General features: G+C 38.1%; 1 protein-coding gene across 2 annotated transcripts in view; it reads left to right on the top strand.

Moving 5' to 3' along the window:
- Positions 1-22,381, top strand: part of LOC117295725 (CREB-regulated transcription coactivator 1-like) — a 60,287-nt gene that overhangs the window by 22,798 nt on the left and 15,108 nt on the right. For both annotated transcript variants that reach the window (XM_033778445.1, XM_033778443.1), the window contains exon 5: positions 20,664-20,758. In XM_033778445.1, the coding sequence (XP_033634336.1) occupies positions 20,664-20,758 (95 nt within the window). The remainder of the gene's footprint in view (positions 1-20,663; positions 20,759-22,381) is intronic.

Here is a 22,381-nt window from a genome sequence, read left to right as displayed (position 1 = left end):
GTGTACGTTGGGTCACATCAAGTGTGGAAGGCAGTCACCAATGTGACACAAGTCCTTCAACATAGCTTTTCTCCTGAAGACGATCAGAGCATACTGATCAAAACGTTGAGTTAAAACCAAAGGTTCTTTCCAGAACCAGCCCAACTCATTTAGAGATTAATTTCTACATGGTGTTACCACAAACCTTACTAGATATGGGTTAGCCAACAAAGTTTCAAATCCAACAAAGATAGGGAAAAAAAAATTCTTCAAATTCAAGGAAAGTGAATCTATTTAAAACAACAAAAATATTATCATTGCACAAGGCGCTTGTCAAAGTACCAGTCGACGAATACAAAGTGCATATACTTTAACTCGTCAATATCCAAAAGGTCATCTTGCGCTGTGATTCTGTCTTCATTTATGGTGAACAATGGACGCTCATTGTTCACCGTGACAACGCTGAACATTATGAATCCTTTAACTGAATCAGTCAAAGTATTAATACACAACAAGGACTTTGCCAGGTTTACACGCCCCATTACTGTACACCTCAGTAATGTTCACAAAGGGTTGTGATAAAATAAGGTCATCTTGATCTATTATGCGCCCAAGGGGAAAGCTGTGCACTGCGATTTTTTCATAATTTTTTTTTTTTTTTTTTTTTTTTTTTTTTTTTTTTATACAGCGAACAAGGGATGGGTTATGCTCAAATCAGTGTAATTTTTTTTTATGGGTGAGAAAATGAAATTATACACATTTTCTGCCTTAAATCTGTAAAGAGCATATTAAACTAAACTTTAAAAGACTGCAAGTTAGAGACTCGATCACGCTAGAGAGATGTACTACACTTTATACAACAATTTTTCTTGTGTGTCATGTACATTTATGTGCAGCACAGTTGCCGGATGTGGTTGTAAATTGAAGGATTACATTCAAACAGTGTATGCATTTTATGTTTTTCTATGGAGAAGTAAATGTTTAATAATATTCATGATCACACTACAATTCTTGAGACAAATTTTCTTGACATTTGCATTTGACATGTTCATGTATACCGATCCAACAAGTAAATTGTAGACAAGACAGTACCAGGCCTGAGGGCCAATGAAGGCGTATGTCTCCATGCCATTTGATAATTGCCTTTGTGCCCTCAAAATGCCCCAGCAGAAATTTACAATTTCCTCATAGGGTGCCCTTAAGGAGAAAATGCGTTGGTGCCCTTGGCCCTTTCAAAAACTGTATGAGATGTACTTCGAATTACATGGATCAAGGTCATCCAGTATTTTTGTTTAGCTGAATGATCATTATTGAGTAGTGATGATTCTTCATCAGCCAGTAAGCCTTTCTGAAAAGCAATTTGCTATTGCTATGCTATACATGTACATGTACAAGGGAATTACTCTCTGGAATTGCCTTATATACTATGGAAAGCTGCGTACCTAGCCAATTCAGTTTGTATTGCCTTCCCTTCAAAGCTTCAGTCTTGGAAGGGCAAGGTTGGGTTTTCCTTAATGGCACCTCTTCATGCATCAAGGAGCAATAAGGCAATGACCATCAATTTCATAGAGATGTTAAAAACACAAACAGTAGCTAAGCATAAACAAATTACACTCAGCAGAATAAGGTTACGAGCCAAACTACCATGTCACAAGTACAATCTGTGACTGTATCTTGCTCATTTCTGCTTAGCAGAAAGTTTTAAGCAATAAATTCTGCTTGTAAAGGCAGCTCTTTACTGGGCCCTGTGGCATAGAGGCAACTGGCTTCATTGATTTGGTATCAGGCCTGAAAAGCAACCATCAGCAACATTTTGAATAAGGTGTCCCAATGCCCCTCTGGCTAGAAAGATGAATGGTGTCGTTTAGATGAGTCGACCCATGGAGCTCTATATGAAGTGTGTATCCAGGGGTCAAAAAGTCAAAGGTCACCTACATTTGTACATGAAGAGCATCCAGCTCGGTGTGCAGGGATGAGACATTTCTTTCGTGTAAAGAACTGTGGCTCTGTTACTCTGCTCTAATAACGCTTAGGAGAATACTCTTCCTAAAAGCTCTTTAAAATTGAAATCGAAATCCCAAGGGGTTATCAACAGGTAGAAATGCTTTCATTTAAACAGATTTCCTACAATTTGAATCCTAGTTTCAGACATTTTTTGTCAGCAATGATTCTAACCCCTAGCCTGGTCCCAATTTCATACTTAAAGGAACACGTTGCCTTGGATCAGTCGAGTTGGTCTTTGAAGAGCGTTTGTAACCGTTTGTTATAAAATGCATGGTTAGAAAGATGATTTAAAAGTAGAATACAAAGATCCACACAAATTTGCCTCGAAATTGCGTGGTTTTCCTTTTACTTTGCAAACTAACACGGTCGGCCATTTATTGGGGTCAAAAATTGACTCCCATAAATGGTCGACCTTGTTAGTCGATGAGGTAAAAGCAAAACCACGCAATTTCGAGTGATACTTGTGTGGATCATTATATTCTGCTTTTAAAATATCTTTCTAATCATTTATGCATTTTATAACAAACGGTTACAAACGCTTTCCAAATACCAACTCGACCGATCCAGAAGCAAAGTTTAACAAAAGCATGCTTATCAGAACAACCTTGTCAGCCAAAACACCATGTCGCGTGTACAATTTTTGAATGGTATCCTGCCCGTTTCTGCTAAGCAGAAAAATGTCAGGCAATATTTTCTACATTAGCAGCTCTATGAAATTGGACCCTGGTGTAGTAATATTTCCATCCATAAAAAAATCTGCATAATGCAAAATATTGTTCATCCCAAGGACCTGGCAGGTCCAGCTTGAAAACAGCTCATCGAGTCTCTCTGCGTCATGTTTATTTTGAGCTCAATCCAAATAACCCATTAATTGGATAATTGTGGGCGATGCGGGGCTAATTATAAATGCAGAAACTTAACAAAGATTAGAGGCCAGGTGATCTTGACACTTCATCGGCGTCCTGGAGCCCCAATGTAAACAGCTACTCGCCAAGGAAACGGCGGAGGACATTTGCAGACCCGAACGACATCGTGTGTCACGACAGTTGTTTTTTCCATACAAGCCTAATGCACATGCAGCACAATGCACTGACTTGATGGTCTTTTTAACAATATTACTTTTTTGATTTATTATTCATTTACATTTCCTACCTACCCACAAAAAATACCATATTGACCGTGATATTCAAATATTCAGGATTGCATGTGATTGTGAGTAAGGATCTGAAATCAAATGCCTTCAAGAAAGCTGTTCAGGATTAACATTTCTGAGGATTTGATTTTTTATCAGTGCAACATTTCTTTTTAGAAATGAGAAGTCTTCCAAATAAAAATAAAAATCTACTCAGCAGCAGTAGAAATGAAGCAAGTCAAGTTCTCAAAAGAACAATCTACATATGTACTTTAGCAAGTAGATAAAACACAAAAATTAATGGTATCACCGCAAACCAAACATACATTGATACCTCACCATGCACTGCCGCAAATCCCACATGATTTTACTAGTTGTCCTCCCATTATTCCATACAGGTTGAAAAATTTTATGTAAAAAAAACAACATTTTTTTTATAAACCTGTAGAGAACTACTGCATAGTGTAAAACCCTTGCACTGCGGCTACTTGAATGCAATTTGTTGTTCTTTTAAACAACTACCGAGCTGAGCGTGAAAACCAGCCACTGTTTTGAGCTGCCACTTTCTATCACTATCAGTGAATGATCCAAATAGTAAATTAATCACCGACAGGAGTTGCACTTTCATAATTATGGCCTGCTATTTATTTACTTATTTTTCCCCCTCTCCCCACCCCCAGCAAGTGCTTTATCATAACGTAGACACTCTATGGGTACTCCATATGAAAGATCCGTGGAGAGGATCTAGGAACAGGTCATGCATTATGTATGACTGGAGACAATTTTGTCAATCATTATGCTCAGTAGACTGCGGATGCTGTGTAGCATGTAGGAACATTTACTCCGTGTACAAATGGCGTACATTGGGAAATACTCTGTAGTATCGTTGCAGTGGGGATGGTCCAAGGGAAAATTAATTATGTACACAGTAGGTTAGTTTGCGATATATCGTACCTGAAACAGACAAATTGTGTTTTAGAAATGTTTTTAAAATTGTATTAATCATTATAACTCAGTAGACTTCAGATGCTGTGTAGTACATGTACGGAGGAACATTTAGTTACTACGTACAAATGGCGTACATACGTACATTAAGACTCTGTGTGTTATGCAGTGTGGGATGGCGATCTGCAGTTGAAGGGAAACAATAATTATGTACATTTAGGTTAGTTTCTAATATCGTACGTGAAGCAGACAGTTTGCATTTTAGAAATATTTTAAAATTTGATCAATCATTATAATCCATAGACAACGGATGCTGTGTAGTATGTAGATCACATTTACCCTGTTTACAAATGGCGTACATCAGAAATACAGCTCTCTGTGTATCATGCGGTGTGGATAGTTCAAGGGAAAAAATAATTATGTACATTTATTTAGGTTAGTTTTTAATAGGCCCTACCGTACGTGAAGCAGACAATTTGCGGTTTACAAAATATTTTAAAATTTGATCAATCATAATCCGTAGACTACGGATGCTGTGTAGTACATGTATGTAGAAACATGTACTACGTTAACAAATGGCGTACACCAGAAATACAGCTCTCTGTGTATCATGCAGTGTGGATAGTTCAAGGGAAAAATGTATTATGTACACTTAGGTTAGTTTCTAATACCTTAGGTGAAGCAGACAATTTGCGTTTTAGAAACATATTTAAATTTGACAAATCAAAATGCTGAGTAGAGTACGGATGTTGTATTATAGGAAGATTTACTTAATTACTTTGTGTACAAATTGTGAACAATACTCTCTCTGTGTATGCAGTATGGGATGGTGATCTGCAGTAAAAGGGACAAATTAATTATGCACACTTAGTTTTGCGATATTTCCTACATCAAGCAGAGAATTTGTTTAAAAAGTGATGTTTGAAGATGAGCAGAAAAAAACTATTTGAAATGTTCAGACCAAACCAGCTCTTTTCATAGCCAACACTCCCACAAACAAGAATTATTACGTGATTGTACCTGCGAGTTTATTATTTATTTATTGTTTATTCTTATCAGAGAATTTGTGTTTTAGAAATACATTATGTGCATAATGTTCAACTATAAATCATGCAATCTTATCAATTTCTCAATTGCTCGAAACGGTAATGCGTAACCAGCAAAACTAATTTATAATTTGTTTGTGTTGTCTTTGACGTTATCATCATAGATTTTTATTTTTTTTCTCGCCGAGAAGCTGCTACATGTAGCTATTCGTCCGAAAAATAATCCCAGTTCTCATCCAAGTGTCTCCCTCGAGCCAGCCAGCATCGACAGAGAGAGAGACAAAATAAAAAGTTCTTGCCGAAGCAATATTTTGCCAAGATCCGGTCGGTCGACTTTAAAAATGAATGATCCAATTTGATGAGGAAGTCCCTTTGTGGATGTGGCTCCCCTCGCCTTGTATTAGACAGGAACCCGCCGCCTGAATAACGGTGCCCCGAATGCTAACAGCACTGACGGGCCAAGAAAAACGCCAAGGATAATAAAGACGCTGAATAATTTATCACATCCTTTCAGTCTAGGGGCCTCGGTGCAAGATTACGGAGAGAGACATGGGGACAGTTTTTATAATGTGAGGCATGGAATATTTTTGGGCGGATGTCCGGCAATATTCATAATATCGCGTTCAAGTACAGATTACAGAATAACAGAAAAACAAGGTTTTGTTTTCCCGAGTGCATAAATTTTCAGAACGGTGAGAAAGATCAGCGCTTTTGATGGCTGTCTTGTCGGCTTAATAGTTGTTGTTTTCTCCTGAGGAGAATTTCAGGAAATTGGAGGGGGTTTAAATGGCATTTCTAGGGGGAAAGAAGATATAGCTGGGGATGTACATAGGGTTTAATTGAGGCTCTGCAGCAATGCCTAGATGTAAACATCAAGCAATTTGTTTTATTTTGGGGTGAGGAGTAGAACTTTTAACCAGGGCCATTTTTTAGGCCTAGAGCTGCATTCAAAAAGCATTCCGTGTACCAGCCAAAATTACACAGATCCTTGTCATTTGATTGGTTAAACATGTGTCATCCATTATTTTGCCTTGTATTGACTGCCGAGATGCTCCATAATCATATATTGGATAGGCTTGTCAAATAGTGATAATTATTGGACGCTTTACAGGGTTAAGAAGACACTATAAATAAATAGTAAACTTGCGGGTACAACCATGTGTAAATCTCTTAGGGTGAGTGTTGGCTTTCGAACAGTGTACTCTGCTCGTCTTCAGGAAGATGAGCAGAGGATACTGTTTGAAACCTCGAGACCCAACCGGCTCTTTTCAGAGCCAACACTCACCCTAAGAGATTTACACATGGTTGTACCCGCAAGTTGACTATTTATTTATAGTTTCTTCTTATCTCTCCACACCATGCAAACAATACTTACTTTACAGGGTTGTTTTTTTCTTCTCTGTTTGTCCAAGCGAGACAAAGTTGTGTCACAGCAGACAATGATGATGACATACATTACATGGAGTCATCCACGTTATTTATATTATTGTGTGGGGGTGGATGGGTTTCTGTGTCTATTTTGTGTTTTCTGAGAACAAATGTCAAATGACAGAGGCTCTATGTGTGAGATGTATAAAACAACTATTGAATTTATAATATATTTCATTTATGCGTTGTCTCAGAATATAATCATTAAAAGAAATCTTGCTTTTCCATTTTACTCGGCTTCGCCTCGTGAATTGAGTTTAAGTCCGGATCTCACCATGTGATTATATGCTGCCACAATGCACCCACATGCAGCATCCAATAATCGTTTGTTATGGTACTTGTTGTTTTGCCTGCTAATTTTTGCTTTGTAACAAAATCAAACTGCGTATTATTTTCTGGCTATCAGCAGCTCAAGGCTTGAGTCATGTTTGATATAATGTAGATTTTTGCTCTTGTCTGCATTTTAAACTGTATCCACTGAATAATTTATCATTTCAAACCAATTTAAGGAAATCTCAAATAATGTATGTAGTTCACATGCTTGACGCAACAATACCAAACAACGGCCATTGTAAAAGAAGGTTTACAAGTTATAAATTCATGCAACAAAGCCATAGACTGACCGGTGAGGAGGCAACTGTGTCATGCATTGTTTTCAATTTGTGTGTAGTTATTGGACTTCACTTTAAGTGATGAATGTAATTTCAGTGTGAATTTTGTCTGTGGCGTTTCAGTATGGTTCATCATGGATTGGATTGCTAGTGTGTATCATGGCCGAGTTGATTATGCACATAACATCATCATATAAATGTCTGTTGGATGTGTACATGCATGGAGGTACATGGTAAATGTTCACATGTATACCTAACTGGATCGGTGAATGCGAATGTACAAAGCAATTCTCGCTTAGAGATGATAAGGATTTGGGCACCACTGGTTTTCAGCTTTCAAAATTTGAATCCATTTCAGACAAAAATGTTCATAGCAGTTATTTATTTTTTTAAACCAAAACAGACACAATTTATTATTGAATATTTTATTATATTATCATTATTATTTTAAAATAACTCGGGCAAAATAATTGTCTTTAAAACTTATCACAAATACTAATTATCACAACTACTAATTGCCCACCCCAAAATAAACAAGTAAATGAAATAACAAACTACCTATTTGAAAGCATACTTTACACATTTCAAAACACTGCAATGTGCTAATGTGTGTCTATCTCTTTTCACAATCATTAGAAAGACATTCATGAATTTTACGTACAAATTGACATACAGGACATTCTAATGAAGCTATTGTATTGTTAGCACAACACCAGGGATCTGACGTAAAAGTACATGCATGCAGCCAATGTAAAATAAACAATTGGGAGAAAATTTGTGTTGAATTTAAAAGCAGTGAATAATAATGCAGGGGCATCAATATTCAGCCGTAGAATGTTGAATCGGAGCAGAGAGAGAGAGAGGTCTAGGGTAGAGTGTGGAGGAGAGACTGCTACGGAAGACACACTTAACACTACCCTCTCATCCTGACTGCCATCCTTAGAGTGTACGTTTAAAGGGAAGGTAGACATTTGAAAAATCACTCTTAAAGGGAAGGTACATGTAGACATTGGGTAATCACTCTTGGAAGGTATACATGTAGATTTGGTAAAAGGCTTCAGGCCTGAAGTCTTTTAATATTTGAGTGAGAAATCACCTCTTTCTCAAAAATTATGTTACATGTACTTCATAGGTAGCTGCTTCTCACAATGCTATTATACTTTCAACAGCTCTCCATTGCTTATTTTGAGTAATTACCATTAGTGTCCAGTGTCTTTCTGCCTTTAGAGAAATGTACTATCATGTTATTGTTTCATGAATAGCGGAAGCTGCGTACATGTTACGTATAGGATGTATACAAGAACTCATGTTTTTTAATCTAAGAACATTATCAAGCTGGAAGGTTGGGTTGGAGCATGGGGTGGGGTAGGGTCATTAGTTTACATTCATGTTACCATGGAGTTGATGGGTTTTTACGGATCAGTGGAAGTATGGATACTGTATGCGTTTACGTGTTGTGTATTTGATTTATTGCACACTTTGCAGTACATTCCAATTTCATAGTAAGACGGGCTGTATTGCAGTACAAAAACATTGCCATGGTGAAAAATTGAAGTGTACACACCAATAGACACATAGAAGGCCCTTTTATACTTTTAAATGTTACACATTTAGGTATTTATGCAAATAATAAACAATGGATGCTAAAAGCCACTCAATGTAAGGATTTATGAAATAATAGAAAAAATAGTTAACGGCCTGACGTTTCGACCCTAGCAGAGTCTTTCTCGAAGGAGATTTATGAAATAGAAAAATTAAATGAAAACAGAAATTAAATAGAAAAATTAAATGAAAACACTTTTAAATGGTTAGGTCTCCAGGGGTCGATTTCACAAAGAGTTAGGACCCGTCTTATCTCGAGTTAGGACGAGTAACTCGACCTAACTTAGGATTAATCTTAAGGTCTGCATGCTACAGTGCAGGGTTGTGACTCGTCCAAAGTCCTAAGATTACATGTAGTCTTAAGTTAGGAAGAGTTTTGTGAAATCGACGGCAGGGATTGAGGCACAAAATACCACAGATGGAAGAGAGGGGGGGGGGATTTGTGTGTCCATACACGCACATTTCAGCCAAAACGCAAAATTTATAGTTTTTTTTCTTCATTATTTTAAGTTTTTATCAAGAGAATACTATATAGGCCTAGAACATATAGAATGCTTCAGATCTTACAGTAGCGCTTTTACAAAACATTCTGAAGAATTTGTTTCATCAGCGTGCTTCGACCGTGTCTCTCCAAAATGTGCGCCCAGAACGTCTGATATTGAACTTGCAGCAGTCCATGCAACTCATAATCTGGAGGAATCGCTGCGATGTACATACCATATAGCCTTGCTCAAGGCAGTCGAATTATTCACTCCGAAAAAAGACCGCCGCTGTATAAAACCCCACCCGTATTCACTGTGCGTAACATCGCATGACACGATGCCCCCGTACACTATCCGCATGCGGAGGCCGTCAGGCCGACAACCTTGTAGGGTCTGTGTTGAAGCCACTGACCTCATTACTATAATAAGCGAAGAGTTCCCATGGTCAGCTCATTACCATAATGCCCGCGAAAGACGAGACATGTTTACATCACACACCACCACTACGGACGCATGATAGGGTCCAAAGGTCGTGAAAAGGGAAGTGCGTGATTGGACGTCAAAATTAATTATACATTTATTTGCCTCACATCCTGTGTTGTCTGATAGGTCTGACGAAAGATATACATATTCATGGGCTGCATACTAGCATATCTGAGAGCCCCCCCCCCCCCCTTTTTTCCACTTGTGAAAATTTTTCAATACAACACATTAAACCCGGAAGTTACAGACCCGACAAGGCTGTCGGCCTGACGGCCTCCGCATGCGGTGAGTGGTACGAGTGCGGATGACTTATGTGCACTAGTGCTGGGCGAATAGTGAAATTTTGATATTCGGATACCGCTGGCCAACTATCCGAAATTAACCGGATATTTGAATAGTTTTTTTCGCCGCTAGAGGGCGCTATTAAAAATAAATATATATATATATATATATATATTAAATATATATTTTTTTTGCCGCTAGAGGACGCTGTTCGTTTGTGAATGAGATCGTATGGGCGGATTGATATTAGTTTTAGACAGTCACTCGGTTCATTCATAAAAATAAACGGATCTAATTTAAAGATGGCGATTTGCTTTTTCTTTTGATCGTGATTGACTCTCCGTGTGAAGGAAAACTTTCGTAATCTTTGAACAAATTACGTCAGAAATGTCACTGTTTTAACTCTTCACGGAGGTGAGCATAGTTAAATACTTAATTTATGCTGTTTTATGCTGTCTTAATAGAAGTTTCATAAGGGTTCAGACAAAACATTCCTATCAGTTGTCGGATATTCGGATATTAAAAGAATATCCGGTTACTTGGTTGTAATTACAGAACTATCTGGTTTATAAATAGGTATTCGCGCCCTATGTGGATATCCGGTTAAGAAAAAAAAGGCATTCGCGGTTACGGATAGGAAAACCTATTCGCCATTAACCGGATATTCGAATAATTCGCCCAGGCCTTATGTGCACAGTAGTCGTACGATGTGACAGTGTGTATACGGGTGGGTCATGCGGTGTGATCACACGCACCACGCACAGGGTATACGGGTGGGTTTACAGCGGCGTCTTTTCGGAGCGAATAATGCGACTGCCTTGAGCAAGGCTATGTACATACAAAGTAGTTGGCAATACACCTGCAAGATATCATAGTAGTGGACGATTGAGGTGGACAGGGGTGGACAGTGACCTGTATCTTTTATTGACCGGTCACTCCCTGTAAATGTCCAGTCATTGCATTATATCCACATCTAGTTCTGAATGTCGGTTGACCGTTATAAATGAGGTCAAAAAGGACAGTGCGCTTTTGTTTGGGGAAAGAATAAGAATGAGAATTGAACAAATTATTTTTAAATTTGAAATTGAAATACAAATCTAATCATCTTCGATTTGGAATTTTTCCGAGGATTAGCGAATGTCTTACTTTGTAGCAGCTGTTTTATTGCAGACTGCAAATTTTTTCTTTTTTCTTCATCTTTTTTGTCTTTTCAAAATCGCTTAATGTTTTCGGTGAATTTTATTGGCATGTACGTTCAATTGTATGCACTCAATTACATGCTTAAAGGCAGTGGACACTATTGGTAATTACTCCAAATAATTATTAGCATAAAACCTTACTTGGTAACGAGTAATGGGGAAAGGTTGATACATGTAGTATAAAACATTGTGAGAAATGGCTCCCTCTGAAATGACATTGTTTTCGAGAAAAAAGTAATTTTCAACAAATTTGATTTCAAGACCTCAGATTTAGATTTTGAGGTCTCGAAATCAAGCATCTTAAAGCACACAACTTCGTGTGACAAGGGTGTTTTTTCTTTCATAGTTATCTCGCAACTTCTACGACCAAGTTAGCTCAAATTTTCACAGGTTTGTTATTTTATGCATATGTTGAGATACACCAAGTAAGAAGACTGGTCTTTGACATATACCAATAGTGTTCAGAGTCTTTATGGAAATGGTTTTCAAAGAATTTAATATTCATAAACTGTTTATGCCATCGCTTAAAAAGCAATTTTTGATAACTTTTATTGACATGATAAAATAGAATTCCTGGTTGGACATATTTGATCTGGATTTTCTGTGTTATCTCAAATACTCAACCACCATTTGAAATATTAATTTTATTGTATACATTTACATACATATGTAGGACTAAAACAATTAAATGGTTCCAAAAACCAAAGGTATACTTTACTTTTAACAGCACTTGAACATTAGCTGAAACGTCCACGAACATGTATTGTGACTCAAAATATGACTCAAACCAATGATACTGAACTACAGCCCCCAAGCTCCCCGACTCATATTCATATTAATGCACATGATGCACATTCATTTCCGATTTTCTTCTTTTCAACCCTTGCAAAAACAAATTTTGTTAAAGTGGTAAGGTGTTGCAGATCGCACCACAGAGCACCCATCATCTTAATTGTTTTGCCCAAGTTGTTAGGGTGCGTGTTTTACTACACTGTACAGTCCCTCCACCCCCCCCCCCCCCCCCCCTTCAAGCACCCCAACTCATGTTCATAATGCACATGAAGCACATTCAATTTCGATATGTGCACGCTTTTCTTCTTCAGCCCTCGCAAAAACAAAATTGATTAAAGTGGTCAGATATTGCAGAGCACCCAGCAACGTAACTGCTTCGCCCTTGTCGTTAGGCAGGCCTGATAATTTACGGAGGCAATGAAGGCGACTGCCTCCATCTGTCCCCTGGTCATTGCCTTGGTGCCCTTGAAATGCTCCAGTAGAAGTTTACAATTTCCTCATAGGGTGCCCTTTACCAAAGAGAAAATGCCTTGGTGCCCTTGCCCTTTCAAAAACGAAGCAAACATGTACAATGTACAGGCCTGGTTAGGGCTTTGTGTTTTACTACAGCTCCCCTTCAAGTTCCCCCAACTCATGTTCATAATGCACATTCATTACCGATATGCAAACGTTTCTTCTTCACTCCGGACCAGTTCACTGGCAGCGCCACGTAACAACTCCACTGTCTCCTTTTCATCTCTCTTGCTTTTTACCTTTCCCTCTTGCCAGAAATACCCCCAAGGGGACGTTGACCCCCAGCCTGGAGTCATTGTAATTTATGTTAGTGGGCTGGGGGCAGGCAGGCTCAATATTGTCAACCAACTTGAGTCTTTTTTAGACATTGGATACTTTTACGCCCACGTCTGTTAATATGCATTTTGTGCTCATACATGTATACATATAATTCATGCTGTGTTTGTTTTATGTATGAATGATCGAGGAATGGTACAAATGTATCTCCCCCTATTGTGTTTCACATGATTTGACTGTGTTTGTAAAAGTGGAAAATATGATTGTGCCGTATGTGTGCAACCTTATAGATTTCATGTATGTAGAGTCAGGCCTGTATGATTAGTTTTTGAAAGGGCAAGGGCACCAAGGCATTTTCTCCATGGTAAAGGGCACCCTAATGAGGAAAGTGTTTATTTCTACTGGAGCATTTTCAGGGCACCAAGACAATGACCGGGGGGCATGGAGCCAATTACCTTCATTGCCTCTGTGAAGTACACATCAGGCCTGCTCTTTGTATGAGATAAATGTATAATACTTCATTAATAACTAAGGGAATAAAAGGGTAGCGACGAGTTCTTACACGGCCGTTTAAAGCCGGCAGGGTCGAATTGCCGTGTGATAAAGGCCCGAGCCTAAGGCGAGGGCCTTTAGCGCACGGCAACAACCCTGCAAGGTTTTAAACGGACGTTTAAGAACGAGTCACTACTCTTTTATTTCCATTCATCAATGGCTTTTTTTTAAAAACACAATTACAGACACTTTGATAGTTGAAAATTCGAGGTTTGAAAATAAAATTCAAAAACTTTGTGAAGAGTCTGTTGCGCGTGGGTTGTGTGTACGCGCGTGCGCTTAGATTATGCGTGCGCGCTTAGATTACGCGCTGTTATTAAACTATAGCTATGAATTGCGTTCCGCGTAATAATCTTGCGCGCCCGACACGCGGAAGCCAGCTTGTTATAAACAGCTCCAGCTGGTCATTATCAAAGGTTTAAACACCACCATGTGACGCGCTCTCCATCAATAGGAGTATAGAGAAACTGTCTGGGGTATTTATGAGTTCTTTTTTATGCCTCTGAAGAAGGTCGGGTTTGGTTTGAAAGCTAAGGCCATCTACCCTACTCATTATACTTCATTAAATTTAATGTATTTTTGTATTTGGAATGTGCATTTCATACCCATCTGCCTTATTATGTGAGTGTTAATGCAAGCATTACTAATGTTCAAATACAAATATTGGATGCATATTGAATACATGCACATGTATATTGTTACATACAGAATGTAAACAATGAGATGAAATCTGGACTCTTCCATTTCACAAGTAAAGGCAATAAAGCTGAGTGAAGTAATATTTTACCTCCGCTTCCCTTTATGAAGTATCAAGACTGAGAACTCATTGTTCACAAAATTGTCAGGAAAGTTGTATCCTTCATAACAGGTACTTATCATTATGACACTCATGTTGAACATTTACATGGTTGTTTCTATTACATGTATGTACCATTTTCAAGTGAGGTTTGCGAAGACACCATGTAATAAATTGTGTTATGAGTTGTGGTGATTCTAAGAAGAACAACTATGATCGTCCCCAGGAAAAATGTTTCATTTTATTTATAAAAAAATGCAGAATTGTCATTCCTGTGTTACATTATGATCATTTGGATGCAAGTGGAAATTACCCGTAACTGTACCCGTGTTTGTACTGTATCAAATGGAGACACTCAAGGGTCAAAACCCTCATTGGCAATGAGTGGCATGCTGTAGGCCTGGGCAACTAGTGAAACATACTAATCTACTAGTGGGGCCTCAAATAGTCGCAACTTCGACACTAGTCGCAACTAATTTTTAATTCCCCAGATGCATTGCGTCATATTGTTTGCTGCAGGTGCAATAAGTTAAATTCATGCCGAAAGGGATTGTGTCACTGACGTCTGATTGTGTTGCGTAAGTAAATTACATGTATGTCGTGAATGATTGTGAGCAACACAATTGGTGCATCGAGCCGGTAGTCGCGACTATTTTTGTAATAGTCGTGGCGGCACGATTAACCGAGTAGTTGAAAAACGGAAGTCATGACCCGACTAAGCAATCAATAGTTCCGACTTTGACGCTATATGTAGTCGCTCTTGTCGCCCATGCTTAGTGTGCTGCATGTGTAACTGTCCCGTATCATCATTGCCACTATTGTTCATGGGGGTTCTTCATATCGTAGATCAACTGCAATCCTGTATACAATGCGAGGGGAAAACCCTATGGTGCTCAGCTTCCTCTTTCATACAGAACTGATCGGCTTAGAAGTTGCATTGATTTACATTGTCCAAACAATCCGCCTTATGATAAAATAAAAAGTACTTAGGTACATGCACATGGTCTGTACAAGTTGTTCTGTAGCAAATATTAAAAGGTGCATGTATTCAAGGATTGGTAGAGCTGACAAAGTAGTCGCAGACAGTGTTAACAAATTAACTTCATGAAACAAACTTTTGAAAACGTGGGCTTTAGTCTTTTGTGTGAGTGAGGAGAAAACAGTGGAAAGTTCTGCACAATTTGCAGAGAAAAAGAAACCCTTTTTCCTTGGTTGTAACAGCCGAACTCAGCTTCCCTTGTTGTTTATTATTTAATACCCAAACTCAGCTGTTACTTTTTAAAAATAGGTTTTCAGATAATACAGTTTCTTCATTTCAGAGGGAAATACATGTATTTCATGGAAGAAAATTGGTTTTTAGTCTGAACTTCAGCATCAGTAAGCTTTCCGACTTAAATTAAACAGTGATGTTTGTTATCCTTTAGCAATCCTGTTTATTATGTTTGTTTAAAGGCAGTGGACACTATTGGTAATTACTCAAAATAATTATTAGCATAAAACCTTTCTTGGTGACAAGTAATGGGGAGAGGTTGGTGATATAAAACATTGTGAGAAACAGCTCCCTCTGAAGTGCCATAGTTTTGGAGAAAGAAGTACTTTTCCACGAATTTGATTTCGAGACCTCAAGTTAAGAACTTGAGGTCTCAAAATCAACCATCTAAACGCACACAACTTCGTGTGACAAGGGCGTTTTCTTCTTTCATTATTATCTCGCAACTTTGATGACCGATTGAGCTCAAATTTTCACAGGTTTGTTATTTTATGCATATGTTGAGATACACCAACTGTGAAGGCTAGTCTTTGACAATTACCAATAGTGTCCACTGCCTTTAAAGGAACATTACAGAGATGGTTTTGCTAACAAAACAGTTGATGGCAGTGTAAGAACTTTATGTAATCCACCATATACATAAACTGACAAACCTGTAGAAGTTTGAGATCGGTTGGCCATCTGGGTCACAAGAAAATAGTGAAAAACCGATTACACATTTTGCATGACATCGATGGAAGAAAAAAATGAATACAAATTCTAAACTTGAAGTCTTGAAATCAAATTCATGGACAATTACTTCTGTCTAGAAAACTTTGTCACTTCAGAGGGAGCCGTTTCTCACAATGTTTAATACTATCAACCTCTCCCCATTACTTGTTTACCAAGTGAGGTTTTATGCTGATAATTGTTTTGAGTAATTACCAATAGTGTCCACTGCCTTTAATAATTTGACTCCACATTATGTGATTGTTCATGGTATCAGGTGGATTAAGAATATCACTCAATCCTCTAATGCAAATACTGCAATACCTTTCACTGCAATCATTCTTTCACAAGTACAACCACAAAAACAAGTCTGTGATATTCAATTTCAAAACTCACTCTCCAATTAGATAGCTCTACATTTTTTTTTGTCTTCCAGTTGAGCATGCATGATTAACTGCAGCCCAAATGCAATAAGGCTGATATGTGCTGTAGATTGCTGAACTTAGCTCTAGGCGTTATGACATGAATTCATTTAATGTGTAGCCCTGGGTAACTTAGTAATTGTCAAAGTTTACTCTATCCTGATATGAACTTGTCAGGTACGTGTACACAGGTTTTCCCCTGTTAGCTTGCGGACTAAGACATACTACACACGCATTTATTTTGGCACATTTTGAAAAAGCGTAGACTAAAAAATTAAAGACCAACAAACACACATGCTCACATACATTTAGTAGCAATTATACTCTGTCCTGATATGAACTTGTCAGGTACACAGGTTTTTTCCCTGTTAGCCTGCGGACTAAGACATACACACGCACATATTTTCAGGCTTTTTGAAAAATCATAGACTTGTTATTCTCTTAATTCTATACCCTGCTTACTTTGAATTTGAACCCAGGTTCACTCATTACACATTGGACTAGCATACACAGGCCTTGAAGTTCGTTCCTGGAGGGCTCAGCAAAGTTTCCTCTGCTAAGGGGCACGTCTATGAGGAAAATTTGTATTGGAACTTTGCAGAGGGCACCACAGCAAAAGCACCGGGCACCACAGCAATTTTTGTTTACAATTGTCTACTTTAGGCAGCGGCAGCTCTACATTGTATATGAAATTTGGCCGTGGCTTGACACTACGAGTCACCACATGCATACCCAATTTTGATTTACATAAATTCAATATTGTAATGATTTTTGTGTAGTCAGTCCCGTAAATATGTGGAAAAAATCACATACTTTTATATGATATAATTTGTTTGTCACTATGGCCATTGATTGGACACATAATGTTCAATGAACAGTGCAGTCAGACAATAGACGTGAGCAAACAAGCGATGAACCTGCATGTATACGTACACACACTAGACCTATACCTGCGTTGTTATCAAGGACTTCACAATTTCCAGCAGGTTTCGTAACAGTATGTTAATCTCCCGATTTATTGCCATTCATAAAGAGAGAGCGAGAGTCTAACCAAACAAATGCGCCCATGTTAAATTAGTATTTTGCAGCTCATTTTATTATGCAGTTGGGAAGATTAATCACTGTGTAGCTTTGCTGTGTACTTCTCGGCGCACACTCTACAATGTATATGGTTCATTGCATATTGACTCCGAGCGGAAAATTGTAGCCGGAGTTTTGGCAGTTCGTACTCTTCTCATTATTTAAAATGCTGATGGGGTCATCGAAAGTCTGAAAACTGTACAAGGAAATCGGAAGGTTGGATTCATCTAAGATGCATGTTGCATTTCTAGTGAATCAAACACAGTTTTGCTCTTCTATAACGTATGGTTAAGGAACAGTAATGATACAGGGAAGTGTGATTTCAGACATGCTCATAATTAATACACAAGTGTACATGGACACTGTTTTGCATAATTTTGCATTATGTACATACTCGTACCTGATTTGACAGGCACGATACAAGTACATACAAATGGACTTGTATGTAAATTTTCTAAGGAAAAGTCTGGCTGTGTGGCTATCATGTTCTTGTGCCTGTGGCTGCAACTACATTGTACAGATGGCTGCTTCTGCTAAATATGCACGTATCGGCATTGCTTTTCAACTTTAAGCCATAGCCATTTATGAAGCCGGAGATTTGAAGCTCTAGGTAAAAGTATGCATAATTGCAATGCTTAATTTGGACATACAATCTGCGAGTCTTATGTCGGGACCAATTTGATCAACCCTGATTGCCGTTAGTGCACTATAAGCTTGTGCGGATGGATGGTATTATCAAATATTACCCCCAAAAATTATGTGTGGATAGTGAAATATCGGAAATATCGGTTCCTTTTTTAAAACTTTTTTTTCTTCCAACGATATTTCTAAGTGTGAAACTATTAAGCCTGATTTCCTTTATTATCTGAGTTAATAGAAGAATGGGTACTTTGCCACTGAAGTCCACACAACTACAGTCTGGTTTCTATTTTTAGCAAAAACAACAATAGACCATGGGATATCATATCATGTTATTTGCAAGATGACACTGCACATACCCGGCCTCACTACTATTAAGCGACATCCGATAAACAACACATAAAAAAAAAAATTATTAAAAAGGTTTTAGGTTTTTAATTTAGTTAGAGTCTTTGACATATATTTTAAAGGGTTTATTTACAGTAGCTCTATTTGCATTTTTTACAGCAACTTTCTCATAAGTTGTCGTCAGTTGTCGGCTATTAGTGCGACCCGCCCAGGTGGCGTGTCGAAATTTGACGGGCAATCTAAGGACAATTTGTGTTCTGTGCTACAAGTAAAAATCAACAGCCAAGTGAAAAATTGGTTAAGTGCTGTTGACTTTCAGCCAGCATGGAAATCATAAGCACAGGATAAACAAGGGGGGGGACACTTTGTTTCCTTATTGACAGATCGGCAATCACAAATATCTGGAAACAAAATCACCTTTCTTCCGCTTATGGGGTCTGCTTTTTCCTTCAGCAAACACACAATACAAATTGAATGACTGTATAAACAAAATTATGACTATTAGGACAGAACACTGCATGAATTGTTGAAAACAAAGACGATAACATCAAATATCGCCAAGTGTTTCGGACGATAAGTCACCATGGTTAATTTTGATATTGTTACAAGCTTATTGCACAAAAATCTAAAATATTGAAAAGGATAAGAAAAAATAGGACTGTTGTATTAAACTAGGAGTCCACCTCAATGGGAGACTTAGGAACACTGATTGACAGTAGTTTTACCAGGTAAATTTTCATTGTAATCTGGTAAGTTTGCTGCCAAGCGTCCCAAAAATCCCCAAACTCTTGAAGATTTTGCTTTTTACACTTAATTTTCAAACTTGTTCCCCCTTTGCTTTTTATATTGAGAACACTTTGCATTCATGTAGCTGATAAGAGACATACGTAGATAACGATTGGAGACTGTAATAGTCGGAAGCTCTACTCTTAAAATAGTGCACTGTAGCCCAGTTATTTGACCCATTTATACAAATGAGAACAAGCATCAAAGTGGAACAACCTCCTTATAAAAACATTATTTTCAGGATGGAACTCACAGTTATTCAAAACAAATTAAATTGAAACCAACGGTTCTTTTCAGAACCACCCCCAACTCATTAGAGATAGTCATTACATGGTGTTACCGCAAACCTTTCTATATCGTATTTCCACCATGCAAAGTTTCAAATCCTACAAATGAAATTGCAAAAAGTAGTAATGGACATCAGAAGCCACTGATTCTGCAGAAAGTTCCCTGAAAACAAACCAATCTTGAAACTCTCCCCGATCATGGAAACTTTTTCCCTGGCTAATTTTGTTTCTAAATACCTCTCTGGTTGTTGTATACAGTCTCCCTTGATCTATTACGGATAATTATAATGCATAAACTGTAAGGTATGCATGGCTTACACAATAATAACACGCAAAATCAATAGGATGTGAAAAATAAGGATTATTTTTCTTCAAATATATTATCTTTGTTTCCATTTAATTGCTTAACTGCCAAAAATATCACGACCCTTTCAGTCAAGCATTTTGACAAGTTGCAGTCTTCGGTTCTTGAAATAAACACTTGACTGTAGGCCCGAGGCCTGTGATTTCAGTGTTCGGCCAGTAATCTCATGACTGGACATGTCCAGCAGGTCTTGTGTTATTTCTATTGAATAATAATACCTCACTGTGTTAGTATCTTTTCAGTTCTGTCGAGTCGAGTATCAAAGTATACTCGCTCATTGTACAAATGAGAGAAATCTTCCCTTTGTGTTCAAATACATTTAGAAACAGTTTATTTATGTTAAACTGTGTAGGTTTGGTGGGGTTTTTTCTTAGTTAAATTCTGATCCAATAAAAATAATTCTGGTCCTTTAAAAAGAATTCTGGTCAAGAAACTATTTTGAGCTACATGCAAAAAACTGTGTTCTGGTCTTAGATTGGGCCCAGCATCTTGAAGAAATAATTAGAAGTAACATACAGCTCTTTCCAACTTAAAAGTTTTCAAATGGAGAAGTCAACTAAAAACATGGACTTGCCCCTTCAAAGATTTTTTTAAAAATCTATTATGTTTTTTTATATTTTGTATTTCTTTCTGACAGAACGAACTCTGATTCAGCGCTTCACACGAGTGTGATGGCACCAATTGATCCATTCCAGAGTCATGGAAGTATGTCGCCTGGCTCCCACAGAAGAGGTTGGTAAACATACTCAGCCAGAATCTTGCCAAATTCTGACCGTGCTAAATTCTGATTATGCCAAATTCTGACCCTGCCAAATTCTGATTGTGCCAATGTATCCTTTCTAATGGCACGGTTTTGGCACAATGCCTTTCAGCGGCAAAATTTCTTCTTCAAGTGTTTTATTTTTTGGTAAGATTTCTTTTCAAATTATGTCTTTCAGTTCGGCCTCCCCCCAGGAATTAAGATGGCAGCTTGTACAATAATGGCTTAGCTGTATTCAGTCAGTAAACCAAAGACCTCTAGATTTGCCAAGTGGTGGATTTTAAAGCCAAAATGCCAAAGAAATCGTAGTGTTATTCTATTCTGCTCAAAATGTTTTTCCAACATTCAGAAAGAAATATCAACAATGATTTTCTCAAGATAGATGCTATAAGAAGCTGTCTGAGCACTTGAGCAGGATCAGGCATCTTGAAGTACAATGGAGCATCCAACGAGACAAGCTTTACGGTAGCTGCGAGAGGGTGCCATTCAAAAAAACAATCTGCTTCCCTAAGCTTATTAAAACCCTCAGCTGTACAGTGCAAGATTTACTCTACAGAAGTCCCGATACTGCATATAAGCAATTTAAGTGCTGCTGCAGCTTATAAAATTTCTCGAAAAAAACTTTTGTTGCTTTTCTTTATAACAATGAAGGCGGGAAAATAACAGATTATTCTAAGTTTGTTGTTTTGTATTAACTTAAAAGCAAGTGCGATGTTTTGTATTTTTTTATTTGTTTTATTTCTCTAAAGATAGACTTATCTTTCCATTTGGAATCCCCTTTTGGAAAGGTTACAATTCATAAATGCAAGACTCAAAAACGATGCAATACATCCAAATGATATCGTCTTCCAACGTTGTGTTGGCTTTCTGATTGGGAAGGTGAACTGTCTTGTTTTGACAGGCGAGCTTGCGGTGCAGGGGAAAAGGACCCTTGCTATCGCCTCAGAGGACTGTGAAATAGGAACCCTTATACAAGTGTAGGATCACACGTACATGTACGTACAGATACTTGTAGTGTACATGTACATGTACATCAACTGCTTGTAATTGAGGGTATACTTCACTCTACTTAACCCGTAGAGCGAATACTACCTTTGCATCGGTCCCGATACATGTGGGCATCTCATTTACATGTTTTTTGTATGCCCCCCCCCCCCCCCCCATCGATGCTGATGGATTGACGGGCAAGGGATTGGTCTTTGATTCGCACAGGACTGAATATAAAATACCTTCAGAGAGACCGAGAAACATGAATGATGTTTAAGCATTTGAGATGTACTGCATGACACATTGTAGTCAGGTGGTGGGGGGGGGGGGGGGGGGTGGGCGATATCTAATATAAGCCCCCGTCTGTGCTGATGGATTGACAGGCAAGAGATTGGTCTTTGATTCACACTGGACATATTGAAACATACCTTGAGAGAGACCGAGAAACATGAATGATGTGCAAGCCTTTGAGATGTACAGCTTGACACATTCTGCGAGGGGGGGGGTATCTAAAACTATACCCTATCGATGATTAAGGATTGACAGGCAAGAGATTGGTCTTTGTTTCACACTGGACTTATTGAAACATACCTTGAGAGAGACCGAGA

Source organism: Asterias rubens, chromosome 10 (genome assembly GCF_902459465.1).
Source record: "Asterias rubens chromosome 10, eAstRub1.3, whole genome shotgun sequence".
NCBI lineage: Eukaryota > Metazoa > Echinodermata > Asteroidea > Forcipulatida > Asteriidae > Asterias > Asterias rubens.
This window is presented reverse-complemented; position numbering and strand designations above follow the sequence as displayed.